This window comes from Phalacrocorax carbo, chromosome 1 (assembly GCF_963921805.1).
Source record: "Phalacrocorax carbo chromosome 1, bPhaCar2.1, whole genome shotgun sequence".
Taxonomy (NCBI): Eukaryota; Metazoa; Chordata; class Aves; order Suliformes; family Phalacrocoracidae; genus Phalacrocorax; species Phalacrocorax carbo.
Window position 1 is genome coordinate 3287601 of NC_087513.1, and position 16102 is coordinate 3303702.

Here is a 16102-nt window from a genome sequence, read left to right on the forward strand (position 1 = left end):
GATTCAGTGGAGAATCTCTGGTGGTGCTGGCTTAGGGGAGGCAGCTGGACTCTATCCGGCAAGGTGCTGGTGTGCGTCACTGGAATAGGAATGAGGGGTGTCTAGCAGCTGCCAGAAATGCTCCAGAAATGCTGGTTTAACCATTCTGCTGCCAGAAAGCGTTGGAACATAATGGGTCAGGTCATCACATCACATCACATCACATCATCTGTGAATGGGAGGACAGGCCAGCAAGAGAAGGCTCCTACACCCCTAAATGTTCCGTGCAACAGACAGCAATGGTATTGTTGTGGAGACCTTAGAAGAGCCCTGTAGTGTGGCTGCTGTGTCCATCTGGTGAAGAGGGATGTGAGAGTTTGCGATGTGGGGAAGGGAATGTCTCTTTATCAGGTGTCTCTATTGGATGGACGTGCCTGAGAGAGACCCATGTTATGGCAAGGATGCTCAGGATTACAGGGTACAGCTAACAGAGGATAGAGCTCCAGCCTCTTCTCACACCGCTTTCATCACTGCAGTTGATGCTTCCAGGGATTTGTTATGTAGACAACCTTTGGCTGATCACGGAAATGTGACATCCTTTAGGATAAAATGCGGCAGCTTGTGAGCATTTCTCCTTCTCTCAAAGGTGTCTTTCTGCCTACAGTGGAAACCCTTTTCATGTAAGATTTTCTCTCTCTGGGACTCTTACTCCCCATCTCAGCTACAGCAGCACCAGGGGAAGCCAGTGCTACTGTGTTTCAGGTGCATAACACAGCTTTGCTGCTGGAATATGTTCTTACAGAAGAGTTCGAGCAGCTTATTTGATCAATACTTCACTTTTGAAAAATCCCTAAATGCTTATTTACCCAATAGACCATGGCGGTTTCAAAGGCAGAGTCTCCACACTCAATAATCTCTTTTTTTTGGGGGTGTGAAAAATTTTAAGTGAATTTTCTAAAGCTCATGGAGAGCACTGAGCTGAGAGCCATAGAGATCATACTCCTCTGTTTATCCTTCAGTGCCTCATCCATAGGATCCTCCAGCCTCTGAGCCAGCAGCGGGAAGTTTATGGGACTGTAAAAGAATTCCCTTTCCTTTTACAGTCACATTTGCTGCTCTTCAGGTCCCATCTGTCCTTCTTGTTTGCAGGGACGGTTGCCACCTGTGAGGGGATGAACCTCAGTGACCACGCACCTCCGGATCTGATCTTCACCCCAGCTACGTGGCTTGGTGTGCTCATGCTGAGATTTGGAATCGAAACGTCAGAATTTTTTTTTGAGGAGGTGGAAATGACTTATGCAAAAGGGAGATTTGGCTGACACAGGGGTAGTGTTTGGGATGTGGGCTGTGAAGGTCTCCATAAATAAGAGTGTTTGCACTATCTCGCTCTGTCAGAGCATTGCTCTCCCTCTTCCCTGCCTGTATCAGACCCTTGGGCTCTAACCAAGGCACTTGAAATATCACTTAAGTTACAATATCCAAACACAGAGAGCGTAAATATCCCACTGGAAAATATTCCAATGTATCTGGGTTTGTTCTGCACCTTGTCTTGTTTATCACGACATAGTGCGACTGTGTCTCCTGGCAGATGCTTGGAGGTGAGGTTGACATAGGAGCTGAGGGATACGGTGAAGCCAGTATCAGTACACCATCTGCCAGCAACATGGATTCATTAACCTCCTGGTGCTTCAGGCTGGATCCTTAATTGCATCTTCACTTTTAATGGTAGGAATGTCTTCTATGCGAGTGACCAAGAAGCAAGTACGTTGTTTTGCTGAGGACAGTATTGCACACTTAATATCTATGACGTGCTTCTCCGGACAGTCAGCCTTGGACTTCCCTTCATGGGAGCATGAACTGTTTCTCTCTGAGAGCCTGGTGCTGCTTCCAGAGCAGAAATGCTGCTGCTGACCGGTCCCATGCCAGCAGTAAGGCAACGTGCATAGCACAAGTGGGAACAAAGTGTTGAGAACAAGCCATGGGCTGAAAAGCATTTGCAGTTGCTGCTCACCAGCTCGCTGTGACACAGGGTCAGCAGACCCTGAAAGCTGTGGTCTGCGTCCCCAGGATCTGCAGCTGGAAATAAGAAAAGCAGGTTCTGCCAGTGTTGCTTAATTTTTGCAATATCAGGGTTCTAGAAAATTTTTAGGGGTTCACTAAGCAATGTACATTGTACGCATTATGGCACGCTAATCATTCAGAAAGTCAGGGCTTAGAGGATGATAAATTTATCGCAGCCATTACTTCTTACTAATAATCAGCCATCTCTGCTGAGCAAAAACCCCGAAGACTAAAGAAACCTGTTGGCCTCTGTAAGAAAATCAGCCTCCTCTTCAGGAAATTGCAAATTTTACGACGTGGAGGTACATGGTATAGACTGTTGGGAAGCCTTATGCTCGCAGTGTAGCGGGAACATAAATGCAGGCATAAAAAGTCTGTACTACATTAAAATTCTGCAGCTTTCTGGAAACTTGACACCAGTCCTTGAACTGATGCTTAAACTACAGACCTAAAAACCAAACGCCTGTACCAGTTCTAGTCAATTTGAGTAACTTTCTCCCCTGTTCTTGCGTTCCTGAATTATGGTTGAATGAAAACCTCTTAGCATAGTGGGTGCAATTTCCCTGTAATTGGTAAAGTTACTGTAACTGCACTGTCATTTGTATATGGTGACATGTAATTGCATGGTAACCATTGCTGTGGTTGCACAAGTGAAAAGCAGTGTGCAATTATAATGTATTTCCAAATGCTGGCTCTTTATCCAGCTTCCATTATATCACAGAGCACCCTGGGGAAACGGTACTGGATATTTCTGTATGTCACTGGGCTGCAGGCTAACTGCTGAAGAGTGGGTTGGTTGGTGATCTATGCTATCTTTGGTTGGTGGCCCAGGGTTCCCATCTTTTTGTCCACAAAATTTCTCGGTGGCTTTGAATTACAGATGACAAAGGTCTACAGCTGTCGATGCTCTCTTGGCAAGCCCGTGGCCTTTTCCTGACCCACTGTCAGGAATGCATGTGATGGGGAGGGCAGTAACAGGCATCAAGTTATGTGAATGATGTGGCATGAGGTAACAGCCTCCATCCTGCACTAGAACCTCATGGCTAGGCACAGCCAACGGGCTGAAATGGGATGGTTCTGCCAAAGTTAGCAGCACAGATGGTGAGAGAAGGTCAGATGAACCAAAGTCCACTGGTCTCAGAGGGGTCAGAAGCAGAGATACTGCAGGAGGTCAGAGGCAGAGCCAATCTATCTTAAGGAAGGCAAGGTACTAATGCGGGGGTAGGGCAAACCAGCATATAACCAGAAGTTCACCAAGCAGTGACACCCATGCTGATACCATCAAGAGGACACTCGCAGGCAAACAGGAGAAGCACAAGCCTCGGGTACCATACTGATGCTGTTGGACTTTAAAGACCTGTGGTTTGCAGGGAGATGTTTCCATCATTTGCAGCTCCACTGGGTGGGGATTTATGGTTCACCCCTGCACCAGGTGATCTAGACCCTAAATTTCCTAGCTTGTATCTCATCAGGTACCATGAAGTTCCTTGTGACAGATTTTCCTAGGGCTTCCACTTCTTTAGATTTTTAAAGATCCTATTGAGTAGAATACATTCCCACCCTCACCCTCATTCAGTCCATGCAGTTAGGAAGCAAAGAAGATCTTGCAGTAAGGTGATGGAAAAGACCTTGGACATCTCCTTGCAAAGACTCAAGTGCATATTACTGTTGATTTCTTATTGCTGTTGGCCCTCTGGCCCTGCTGGCAGCACAGACAGCCGTAATGTATGTGTTCCCTCCACCGTCTGCCGGGGCCAAGCCTGAGATAACGAGAGTGAGGAGCCAAGTACCTGCCACAGTATGAAGGCAGGGCTGTTAGGTATTAGCTGTAAATCAAAGGCGAGACTTGGCCGTTGGGACAGCCTTTATCCCCAGTGAGTCTGTGGAATCGCTTTGGAGCCTGCTGACATATCTGGAAAAAGGCCCCGGTGCTTTGATTGTGGAGGAAGATTTCGCTGGAGTGAAAGCAAGGAGGAACAAGGGATGGCTAATCCTTTGTCAAAGCTTTTCCCAAGATATGGATTAGGCTGTATTTGGTTATCAGGGGCTGTTTCAGAGGCAAATAGCTAAAGCACTTATTTAAGGGACAACTGAAGTTTATTATGAGCACTGTTTGCACTGACCCCCTGATATCTGGTGCTTCAGCCGTTTATGCAATGCCGAAGTGCTCACTTTTGCTGGGAAATCAGATGAGGATGGGGAAGGAGGCATTGTAATCAAAGCTCTGACCCTTCTGCTGAGTTTGGGGGTTTGGGGGCTCGGCGAATCCCTAGGGGACTGAGCCAGCACCAGCCTTGTAAAAGCATCCTCTCCAGGAGTGCTTGGATGGGTTAATTATTTATTTGATAGGCTTAATCCTGGAGAAGGCAAATGCCTGCCAGAATCCTCCTGTAAATCAGGCCCATTCTTCTGCACATCCTTCCTATCTCACTGGTGAATGTGACACTTGGCCACAGTGTCACGGCTGCAGATCAACCCTCAGGTTGTCGACGCAGGGAGCGGCGGCAGGAGCAGACCACAGCCTCTCACCAGCTGGCTCCCCCTTGCACACCAGCCCGAGATGGAGAGGCAGCTGGTGGGACTCGGGAGGGCTTTTATGCCCTGGGAGCTGCCAAACATTCTCATATGAAGATATTTTGGATATGCAGAGCACCTTATAAACCTGTGTTTAGCAGCTTCCCTGGGGCAGAGGAGCAGTGAGTAGTATTCCCTCTTTTGCAGGTGGGAACCTGGTGTGGGATGATGAACTGCTTGACTCCAGTCCAGTATCTCCACCGCAAGGCCCCCCCTTCCCTTCTGAGTTACCTACAGACTGTGCCGTGAATTTCTGGGTTAGATTTTAACTGCTCAGGATGCAAGAGGTTTTCTGCCTCTTTAGATCTTCCCTTTGCCCGTCCCTGATATCCCAGCTAGTGTGGCAGCAGTGTTGCAAGCAGAGCGAATTCATGTCCTCACCTCTGCTTTCATTCTGGAAAGTCGTTAACGTGAAATTGCCAAGCAGAGAAGCTCCAGAGAGTTTAACGTGGCTACTTTATATTGCTGCTAGGAGTGTCTGGAATTGAAAATAAACCTGTGCTTGCAACTCCTGACCCTTTCATCATAAATCCAAACTTCCTTACGTGTTTCTCTTTGCTGAAGAAGATGACTGTATTTCTGCCTTTACAAAGGCGTGTGTGCAACTGAGAGCCACAGCTGCACAGAAGCCGGGTGATGTTTATTTGTAGGGTTTCGCTTGCTGGCATTTTTTTGCAGACGATCCCCAGAGGAAATAACCCAAATGACTTAAATGAAAATAGTTTTCATGTGGTGTGTGGCTTGCTGGCCTTGCTCCTATTCTTGGGGGATGGTTGTCCACATTGCAAACCACAACTCTGTGATTGCATCTCTAGCACGTGCGCAACAGCATGTAAGTGAACAGCCTTATCTGCCTTCTTACACCACTTTGCATGCCTCAGAGGCTAGGGTGTGCTGTGATGGCCCTAGATCTCATCTGAACTGTGTCATGTAAGAGAAAGTGCTGATTTCACTCTTCAACCTCATCCTGGTGCTTGGGTCATAAAATGGTTTGGGTTGGAAGGGACCTTTAGAGGTCATCTAGTCCAACCCCCTGCCGTGAGCAGGGACATCTTCAACCAGATCAGGTTGCTCAGAGCCCCATCCTGCCTGGCCTGGAATGTTTCCAGGGATGGGGCATCGACCACCTCTCTGGGCAACCTGGGCCACTGTCTCACCACCCTCACCACAATAAAATTCTTTCTTATATCTAGTCTGAATCTACCTTCTTTTAGTTTAAAATCATTAGCCCTTGTGCTATTGCTACAGGCCCTACTAAAAAGTCTGTCCCTATTTTTCTTATAATCTCTTCTTATAAGGATGTGTCCTTCTGTAAATAATCTCAAGGAAATAAGATGAAATAAATGGGCTTAGATTTAGTTTTGTGTGTGTATGGGGGAAAAGCATGATATCAGCCCCATTAAGGGTAGGTCTGAGTTCAGCTGGAGCTGGGCCACATCTGATGGAGGAGGAACTAACCTGTGGCAATTGGATTAATTAAGTCTCAACAGGTTAAAGATGTGCAGATCAGCCACAGATTATTGTGCTTGATGTTGGGATCTCTGGGTGTATATCCCCTTAGGGTTTTGCAGGAGGATGAGAGCTTACTCTGGCTATGTGAGCTCTGATAGACATCTACAGCAATCGTATACTCTAGCTAACACACCCTGGCTGTTGACAGAGTGTGTTATGGAGGGCTCAGTGCTATATCCTTACAGCCACGCAGACTCAGACCTGCTGAGGAGCAAACAGAAGTAGCTTGTATCTGTCTGCAAGACAGCACGGGCAGCTCCTGCCTGAGATCTGAGGTCCTGGGTTGTGCGGGGAGGCAGACCAGATGATTGCACGTGTCCTTTCTGGTCTCCAAGTGCTTCAGCTGGAGTAGCTGGTTTTGGCTGTGCTGCAGGGAGAGGAGTGTGTGGGAGGCTTTGCTACACCAAGGAGGGTGCCTTGGACTGTGCCAGCCCTGCTTGATTGTTACCGTTTCACTGCTTGTCAGTGTAATTTCCTGTTGTTTGAGATGGAGCTTCCTACCCTACACCCTAGGTAAGACATCTGCTGGCACTATTAAGCTTTTCATCCTCTTTGTGGTAAAGAAAGCAGTTTCCTCTTTCTTGTTTTCCTTTAAAACCATGACAAAGCAGGACTTTCTTCCCTTGCCCCTCTTTCTGCTATTTGTAGAAAGCTTGGGAATTTCTTGCTTTCAGTGTGAAAGGATTCTTTTCTCAGCCTGTCAGACCGTCAGTTTGAGTGAGACACAAACAGAGTTTTATTATACCCTTGAAATACAATCATGTTAATCTGAGAATTTAAAAGTTTCTGGTCAAACTAAGCCTGACTTCAAGACCTGGATTATCCTCAGATCGTCCCAGATAGGATGATTCATGTTGAAGGGGACCTCAGGAGGTCATATAGTCCAGCCGCCTGTTCAAAGCATGATACGTCTCAATGTTAGATGCTTAGGTTGAATCATCTGGAGCTCTGTTGCAATCAGCTGGCTCTGTCAGAAGGTGATCTAGTGCATTACGGTTTGGCTGGGTGGCTTGTTCTCTGACGTTCCTCCTTTACTTGGTTAATTATGAAGGTAGTTTACGTGACCGCTGTAGGCTACTTACTAAGACTTTAGGTGGCTAAAGGTAGGTAAGATAGATCCCATACCAGGTGATGTGTTGGGTAGTGAATTGGCGAACAGAAATCTTGTCACACTGCATCAGACCAACGCACCGCTCCTCTCGTTAGCTCATCTCTGGCAGTCGGTGTCTCATGTCTTGCAGAAAGATCTGGGTAGCGTCGCCGCTTCAAACACGTTTGTACTTTCTGAGTAATCAAGCTGCAGTTTTTTCCATCCTGACCTGTGTAATGAAGCTCTGTGTGTTCTCATTATCCACAGAAACGCTCGGCTTTTGCAAGTCATGCTGTCAGCAGGGGTGTCCTGCCTTCTCTGAAGCGTGGTCAGCAGCTTGGTGGTGCCACACCTCAGATGAATTTGGCCTTTGGATCTGGGATGCAGATTTATCTTAGACTTTGTGCGGGCATTGGAGACTAGCAACATCCTGTCAGCTGCTCGTGGAGGCTGTTGATCTGATCTGTAATTGCTCTTTGAGCTAGTTTTAGCTCCGAAAGGGCAGTCCACAACACTAATGACTCTTGCAGGCCAGAGCTCAGGCTAGCTGTTCCTTACTAATGGCTGCTTGAATCCCTCATAGGTTTTATGTGTTTATAAATACATTTAGGACACATTATTCTTCCATTCAGTAAAACCATCTGTAATTATTCCCTGTAATTGCTGGGTGAGGATAAAATGAATCAACTATTAGGCTTGCACTGTTCGTGAACTCAAGTAAGGAGCAGCACATATTCTAGCCATGCTTCCAGGAAGATGTGAGCTCAGACAAAGAAAATTGTCATGGCCCTTTATTACTGATATATGAAAACTAAGCAACCTTCTTGTACAATTAATTATTGCCTTTCTAGGCCTTAGTCCAGCAAAATATTTTAAGAGGATGCTTAAATTCAGATCTGTGAGTGGTCCCAGTGAAGTTAATGGCCTCACTGCTTTGGCAATTGTGTACTGTGATATTTGGAGTTTCATCTTTATTTGACTTATCCTGTGGAGATCTTCATACTGGCAACCTGTATTAGCCTCACCTACTGGCCAGATGGTGTCTTATGGTAGGAGAGTTGTCTGTACTGTTCTGCTGCTGCACTTCTGTAACTCCCTGAAGCCCAAAGAAACACCCTCAGAGGTAACTAGACACTGCGTGCATTCATATGCAAGGATGGGGGTTGGACTAGGTGACCTCTCAAGGTCCCTTCCAACCCAAACCATTTTACAATCCCAGTGGAGCATCTGTCTGATGACCAGCCTGTTGAGTTGAACTGCAATAGGTGTTAGAGCTTAGGCAGCAGCATTAATGAACAGGGCCTTTTCTCTGGTTGTCAGGAGTTCCTGGGTATCTCCAACAAATGCTGGAAAGCTCCCATAACAGCTGTGAAACCCTCCCTCCTCTCCAAAGAACTTCAGTGAGTTATGGTACTCCAGTGAGATGGATGAATGTGGATAATCTCTCTTTCAAGGGGAAGAAAAGGAGACCCAGGAGAGTGAAGTCAGCAGGCCAAGGAGTGCGAGAGAAGGATTCGGGGCAATATGATTAAGTTAACCCCAGGAATGGGGAATGTGTGCAGTCACCATCTATAGTGTTTAATCCTTGGCAGGGTCCCTACTGCAGATTTGGCCTGGGATGACCAGCTCTTTCTTTCCCAGACAATGCCAGGATGTGCCTTGGGGGGCCTATAATTTCCAAGACGTAGCATGAGTGATGCTACAGGGTTTGGAGGTGGGAGGGGAGTGGTTATTCAGGTTTCAGAGAAGTGAGCCTTGCTATTGGGTCTCAGGACCAGAGGGCAGGCCAGGGTCTATTTTATTTGCCAGTGCAGATTTAGCTCAGTGGTTCTTATTCTGGATCCCATGAGAATGATGTGCATACTTTTTTTTTTTGACAGAACTAGGTATCTTTAAGACATTTCCAGCAGACTTTGTCTTTGATCGCTTGGTCTTGACTGGTAAAACTGACTGGTAAAGCAGTAGGAAAAAAGCTTAATGTAATGTATCCTGCTGGGCTGCCATTCAAGAAAAGTGAGTTTCCAGTTCCCCTTCTGCCTGTAACTCATCACGCAACTTTGGATGAAATTTTTCCACCTCCAGTCTTGCCTTTGTCGTTCATTTGTCAGCCTCCATAAATTACAGGCGTGTTATGCAATGGTGTCCCTGCTTGGATGGATGCTTTCCAAATGGCTAAAGAATTGGTGGCTTCATTTTTTCACACTCTCTTTCTTTTTATTTATAGCTGTTAACAATTGATGACAATTTCTGTGGCCTGGATATGAATGCCCCCTTGGGAGTATCATCCATGGTGCGAGGGCTCCCTATTTTCACCGAGGATGGAGACAGAATGACATCTGTGATTGCCTACGTCTACAAGAACCACTCCCTGGCTTTTGTGGGCACCAAGAGCGGGAAGCTCAAGAAGGTAAGACCTAATGTGCTCCTCTAACTTGGATTTTCACACTGTTATGGAGATTTGCAGTGTTGCCTTGAGTGTGAGTGCAGTCCTTATCCTAAGGTGTATCACCGATGTTGAGGACAGAAAACGTCTCGGTTGGCAAAATATTGTTTCACCCTTGAGGGATAGAGCTGTGAGAGGTGTGAGAAAGGATAAAATCCTTCTTCCAAATTGTTGTTCATCGGCAAATGAATGTTTCTGAAGTCAAACCACAGACCCAGGCATAGATGGACTTGGTGCAGTTTAAATGCAACAGATTTTTTTGTGTTCAGACCATCTCTAAGTAGTCATCACAGGGTTTCTGTGCATGCTGGAGAAAAACCTGAATGCGCTGAAGTTTGTTAAGGAATGGGATTCATGCTCTGGTGATCTTTCTTCAAAGCAATGTGACTGGACTGTGATTTCACCACAAGCCTAGCATGGGATTATCATTTGCTCTGTTTAGGTCAGGCTGGGTGCTTGTACTGAAAGAAGAACGTTTTCATCAAAAGAAAGCTGTGTCTTGGATGATAATGAGCATTATGTTTATGGTTGATACCACATAAACCTAAATTCAATAGTGTATTTATGTTCCTCACTGTGCATTCTCACTGAAAATATGCCTGTTGCATGGCTGTAGCTCTGTAGTTTGCCATGTAAGGCAATAGGAGAGAGGCTGGAGAGGTGGAAGCTGGGAATCTTTTCCCTGTGGTTTTCTCGAGGCAAGAAGAGGTATTAGAAGTGACCCTCTCATGCTAACGATGGCCTCCACCTCCATTTCAACCCCTACGTGCCAGTCTGACAGCGTTCGTCTGAATGCTCAGCCCAGGAGTGTTGCAAAATATGAATGTGCAAGGAGATCGTGGCTTTGCCAAAATAACGGAGACGGGCGAGAAACTGGGAAGGGGGGTTGGGCAGAGCCTTGGGGGTTGGGTTGGGTGTTCATTCCTCTTTGAATTCCTGTTGCAAATAAAAAGTTCCAAGCTGGGGAGAGGAAGGTGCTATGAAAAGGTGACCAACTATGGCTTGTGTATAGGATGAACAGAGCAGATGGGGGGGAAGGGAGTCATTTGTTCATGGACCTTTAAGGAAGGTCTGGAATCTCTGGTTTTGTTCCTCTACCTGTTTCTTCACTTCAAAAGAAAATCAGGGTTGTAAATTCAGATGGCATTGCCCCCGTGCTGAAGGAGGTCTGCAAGGGGAACAGGATCCTGCCTGCTGGCAAACGTCTCTAGCTTTGTTCAACAGAGGAAAGGCTGCTGATGCTTTTGAAAAGGGCACCTTTTTTTACCAGACTATTCAGGCATGTGGAAAAGGAGCTAAACTGTTTTTTAAACAGTTGTAATAAAAATAATCTCCTCCCCTGACTAATTAGGTTTTGCTTCCCTGTCATCCGTGATATAATAATAAACTGCTTAGTTCTCCAGTCAGTGTCTTGCGGGGGAAGAATGGGGTAGCTGAGATCTGAATGGTAAATATCCAAAAGACCTAAACAGTTAAGAATGACTGCTGCTTCCCTGCACTCGCAAGCGTTTGGTTTTTCTTTTGGCTTCAGGAGAAGCAAACTCAGACACAGCTCTGTCTTTGCCTTTGCAGGTCACGTTGTAGAATCCAAGATCTAATTCCTTTTAATAGGGGAAAATAGAAGAGAAAACTTGTAGTGCTTTACAGAGTGTGGTAGAGAGTGAGGACAGCCTTATAGGGTAAAGAATGAGAAGAGGGGAGATGAACTGGCTGATGTAATTTGAGAAAGCTTCATTTTATTCCTTTTTTTTTCCTAATGTACTGAATATTCTGCCCACAGTAGTTACTGCATGGGGTCTGTGTGTCAGAGCAGAGCTGGAGTCTGAGGCTGAGGTCTTCCCCAGCTGAATAAGTCTGCACCAGAGAGGCAGAATGCAAAGCAAAATGGGGCTCCTCTGTGGTTGTTTTGGACCAGTTGATCCTGGAAACCTTCAATTCCTGCTATAGCTTCTGCGGTCACTGGCTCTCCTCCTCCAGTGTGCTCCTCCAGGGCTCCCGCGGGTGTCTGAACTCAGGACACCAGCTTGCTTTCCCCTCTGGGTGCTACACAAGGCCAGTTGGGCACAAGGGATTTTTCACTTGACACTCCTTGGCCCCTGCCAAGACTTCATGGGCCTTTTGAAGCTTTGTTTTCTATCTTGGCTCATCAATCAGGTGCTTTTGAATAGCAACCAAGGGAAATACTGCATTGGTATTGCAGCTCCAGCCAATCCATTATGTTAGCATGAAGTTTGATTTATGTTTAAAAAAAAAAAAAAAGCCAATGGGTAAATTGGAATAAGTTTTGTACGATTAGATGGAACTTCATGTACCAGAAGACAAAGCCCAGGGCTACCTCTTATTTTTCTGCCTGCTGAGTCCTGCCATGCATGGTACATACCGCTGTCTCTCCTGGTGCAGTGTGGCTACTTGGTCAAGCTACAGTGAAGTATTTTGGATAGCACAAAGAGAGGAGTTATGAGATTATATTCAAGATAGCAGGATCTGCTTAGTTGTTGGGAGACTTGCTGCAAGTAATTACAAGATGGTTTTGGAGAGCCTTTCCTTATTTTTTTCCTGCAGTTTCAGTCTTTTTCTCTGTGTGTGTATATTTATACATAAGATGCAGACTGTATATCAGATTTTGATGCGTGCAATCCGTGAACACGCTGCAAAATACCCACAGTCATAAAGCAATATCTGTTAGTTGATATACAAATGTCACATATGTCAAAGAAATTTATCCAGTGGCACGCACAACTGAAGTAAAATATTGTGCTTTACAGGAACATATCATTAAAATGAAAACTAGCAGCATATCAGGAATCTGCCCATGTAACCAAGACAACAAAGAGAAAGAAAAGGAAAAACCAAGATAGAGATAGGGTAGGAAAAGAGTGAGTGAAACAGAATGACAAGGTTGGCCCCAGCTATTTCACTGCCCCAGGCAAAATACATTTTGCAACCCTCGCTCATTCACACAGCTACATGTGCAGACCAACAAGAAGGCACTGAATAATGTGCTGTAGGAATATGCCCTCCAATTCTGCTGGCTCGTCCGCAGCGCAGTCTGGCCCTGTAGAATGAAGATATAAATAGGATAAAAATGCAGAGCTACAGAAAAGAAAAATTCCCCTTGTCCATATCTTGTGTATAGAAGCCAGAGCTCTTGGATTAAAGGCCTGATGGGTGCTGGTGGTGTCTTGGGCACGGAGAAGGGTGGCCCATGGATTAAAGGCCTGAAAGGTTCTGGTTGCATCTTGGGGATGGAAAGAGGTGCCGTAGGGATGAATGGGTTGGGAGACAGTCGGGTTTAGTCCTTTGCTCTGCTAGAAGCTCCTGGTGTGCTTCCATACCCCATTTTCCTTCCTGCTAAGGGTAGGAAATATTTTGTTTGCTCAAAGAAGCACTGGGGAAAATTAATGCACTGAAGTTGTGCCGTGTGATCGTTATCAAGCAGCTAAACTAGACAAATCTAGATGAGATGGAAAACCAGCTCCTGACCACTTGTGGGCATTAAAGGTCCTGCGGTACTTTTTATTGAGAAATATTTCATCTTGCAGTGCTTTGATCAGATCCCAGTATCTGCAATTACCTCCTGTGCTGGCTGGCCCGTGGTGTTCCCTGTGCTTCCGTACCACGTTGGTAAGCGTTACCACAGCTTTAGTGTACTCCAGGGTGCCTGGTGGGCTTCGTTGGCAGAATGAGTTCCTACATACAACGGGAAGTGCTTTGAACAAAACCCATGGCTGAAAGTCAATTGGCACCCCGGAGAATTTGTAGTGTTTTTTTTTTTTTCAGGAGATATGAAAGCCCCACTTGAGTTTAACGAAGCTCTGTTTTGTCTCTCTGCAAACAGCAGCGCAGCCAACCATCGGGAACGGGGGTTATTCCTGGGTATGTGCTTCCTACAAACCACTTTGCTGTAAAACAGCCAGGTGTGGAAATCCACTGGCTTTCTTCCCCTTTGCACACTCTCTCGTGAGGTGCTTAGCTCTTCACGGTGGTGGCGGGAGGAAGCTGGAGATGCACCCATGGAGATGCTTTGCACGGTTTCGTATGCTTGTTTTGGATTTTTTTTTTCTGGTCTGTCTGGCCAAATTTTATGCCACTAATACCTGCCATCGCTAAGGGAGCACAGCAGAATTCAGTATTCCTTGCATCCCTTCCCTAGGCATTTAATTTTTAGGTCATTGCTTTTGTGCAGATAGTTTCCAGTCAGAGAAATACAACTTACCTGCAATTATTCTGTGTGTAGGTGCAGGTGTAAAGGGCGATTTAAGTTTATAAACGCAACCTGGGAAGAGCCCTAGGAATTGCACTTTCAACAAAATAAAGCTCTCTGTCCATTTTGAAATGTTTATTTGAAAACAGAGTAGTAGCAACTTATACTTATTTGAAACTTCTCCATAAGAGATATTTTTTTTTATTCCATCAAAATATTTCACTGAAAGCCTTTTCTGTGCTAAATTCCTTGCAGAGAAAGAAATTTGGCTTAAAAACCAATTCTTTCACTCCGTGGCCTGTATTTCATTTTTTCATAAAATCCCATCAGTTTGAGGTCTTTGAAGGGCTTTTTAGATTTGGACTGCCATTCGGGGTGAAGGTTTTCATTCAGATGAGACAGCTCTGAAATCTGGCCAGCACTTCCCACCAGGTATCATCTCTATTTAGTAAAAAATTCTCAGTATCCACCAGTTTCATGAACCACCCTCCGGATTATCCTGAACCCTCGAGACCCTTCTGTCTTTGGATCTAGAGACAAAACACCATAGGGAGATTTTTAGATCTGAGAGCTCAGATTCGCAATTCCCGTTTTGGCCCATCTCACAGTTGCGTTGGGGAAGGCTGGCTTTCTCAGATAGATAATTGGATTGGAAAGTATGCGCAGGTCTGAGCTCCTGCTGGCTTCTGGCCACGGAGCTGTGCCTATCCTGCCCCATCAGCTGGCTGGTGGCTCTCCTGGTTGGATGCTGCAGTGCTGTTTACAGCCTGCCCGCCTCGAAGAAGGAGTGGGAGCAGCTGACAGCTATCGAAGGAGTCAGCCTGTGGCTTGGAGAAGATGCACTTTGGTCTATGGTAGTGTCAGGACCGCTTCAGTAAGGCAACCCTGAAGGACGCCCAGACTTGCAGCTCTGTTATCATCACTGATTGCCACGATGGCTCCTCTTGCTACAGTTATTGCCCCGCCACATGTGGGACGAGATCCCTTCCCAGAGCAGAGTTCATCCCGTTGAGCAGGAGAGCGCAGCTGAATCCTGGTGGGACTGGCAGTGTCCTTCCACAAAGGACTGGCAGGTCCTTCCACAAAGCTGGATGGCTCTCAAGTGCCACGAGTGGGCCACAGAGGAATGAAATGGAGTTTTTAATGCAAAACAGTTTGAGCAAGGTAAATGGGTGCAAGAGACGGGCAGAGACGCTCAGGCGATAGAGCTCTGGGTGGGTTGGTGATCCCATGGCGTACCCATATGGAGAGGAGTATCTTCCTTTTCTTGATACTTCACCTCCCATCCAAGGAGCGGGAACTAATGAGAGAGCCCTGGTTTTGCTGTGCGCAGGTTTACAGTCTCGTGATAACTGCAGGAAAGGACAGGAATCCTCACTGTTCCTCCAGGCGAGGGGGTTTCTGAATACGCACAAGACGAGAAACCCTGCTTGGTTTTGATGTTCCCTGGAGGATATTCTGCTGCTGACAGCTCTGTGTGAATGTCAGCAGGGAAACTCGGCTTCCTTCTCCTTCCCTCTGCTGCTTTGAAAGGGTCAGGGTTTTTTTGGTTTTTGTGGTTTTTTTTTTTTTTAATTTTATTTTTTTCCCCAACTGTTTGGCAAGTGGACTTGACTGCTCTGAAAACATGCTGTAGAGGCTCTGGCTCCTGCTGGGAAGCTGGTTTCTGCAAGAGGGTCTTGTTCACCCTGGCCTCTCCTCACAGCTTCCTAAATCAGCAGGAGTCCGAGTGCTTCACTCACTTGTGATGGAGTGTTACTGCTTCCCATCTGTATTTGATGTCTGTGAAGGCTGCAGTTGTCCGTGTCCTACATTCATATACGGTCCCTCTTCGAGAAGTTGTTGTTAGCTTATATGCCTGAAAAGTAGTTCAGTTTTCTGGCTGTAGCATCAGGAAAGCTGTGATTTGGTAGCTGTGGTGTACTTTGCACTTGATGCTCGTGTTGGGTGTCCCAGCAGGCAGCCCTGAAAGGGCTAGTGATGGGAATCCTTGCGGACGTTGTCCAGTGACATCCATTTGTACTGGGTGGCATAAAAGTCATTGGCTAGTGATACAGGAGTCCAACATGACCTAAAAGTGCTGGGTGATCGGATACTATCCCCATGGGTGAAATCAGAGGTGTAGGACTTGTGCATCCTGGTCGTGGGCTGCTGTGCTGTCTCTCTTCCCCTGCTGCTCTGAAGCCTTGTGGGTCGGTGGATGGGCATCTTTCTGTTGCACTTCACCTTTCACCATCTA

General features: G+C 46.3%; 1 protein-coding gene across 6 annotated transcripts in view; it reads left to right on the top strand.

Moving 5' to 3' along the window:
* PLXNA4 (plexin A4) overlaps window positions 1-16102 on the top strand; it is a 460966-nt gene that overhangs the window by 42255 nt on the left and 402609 nt on the right. For all 6 annotated transcript variants that reach the window (XM_064442420.1, XM_064442412.1, XM_064442386.1 and 3 more), the window contains one exon: window positions 9441-9623. In XM_064442420.1, the coding sequence (XP_064298490.1) occupies window positions 9441-9623 (183 nt within the window). The remainder of the gene's footprint in view (window positions 1-9440; window positions 9624-16102) is intronic.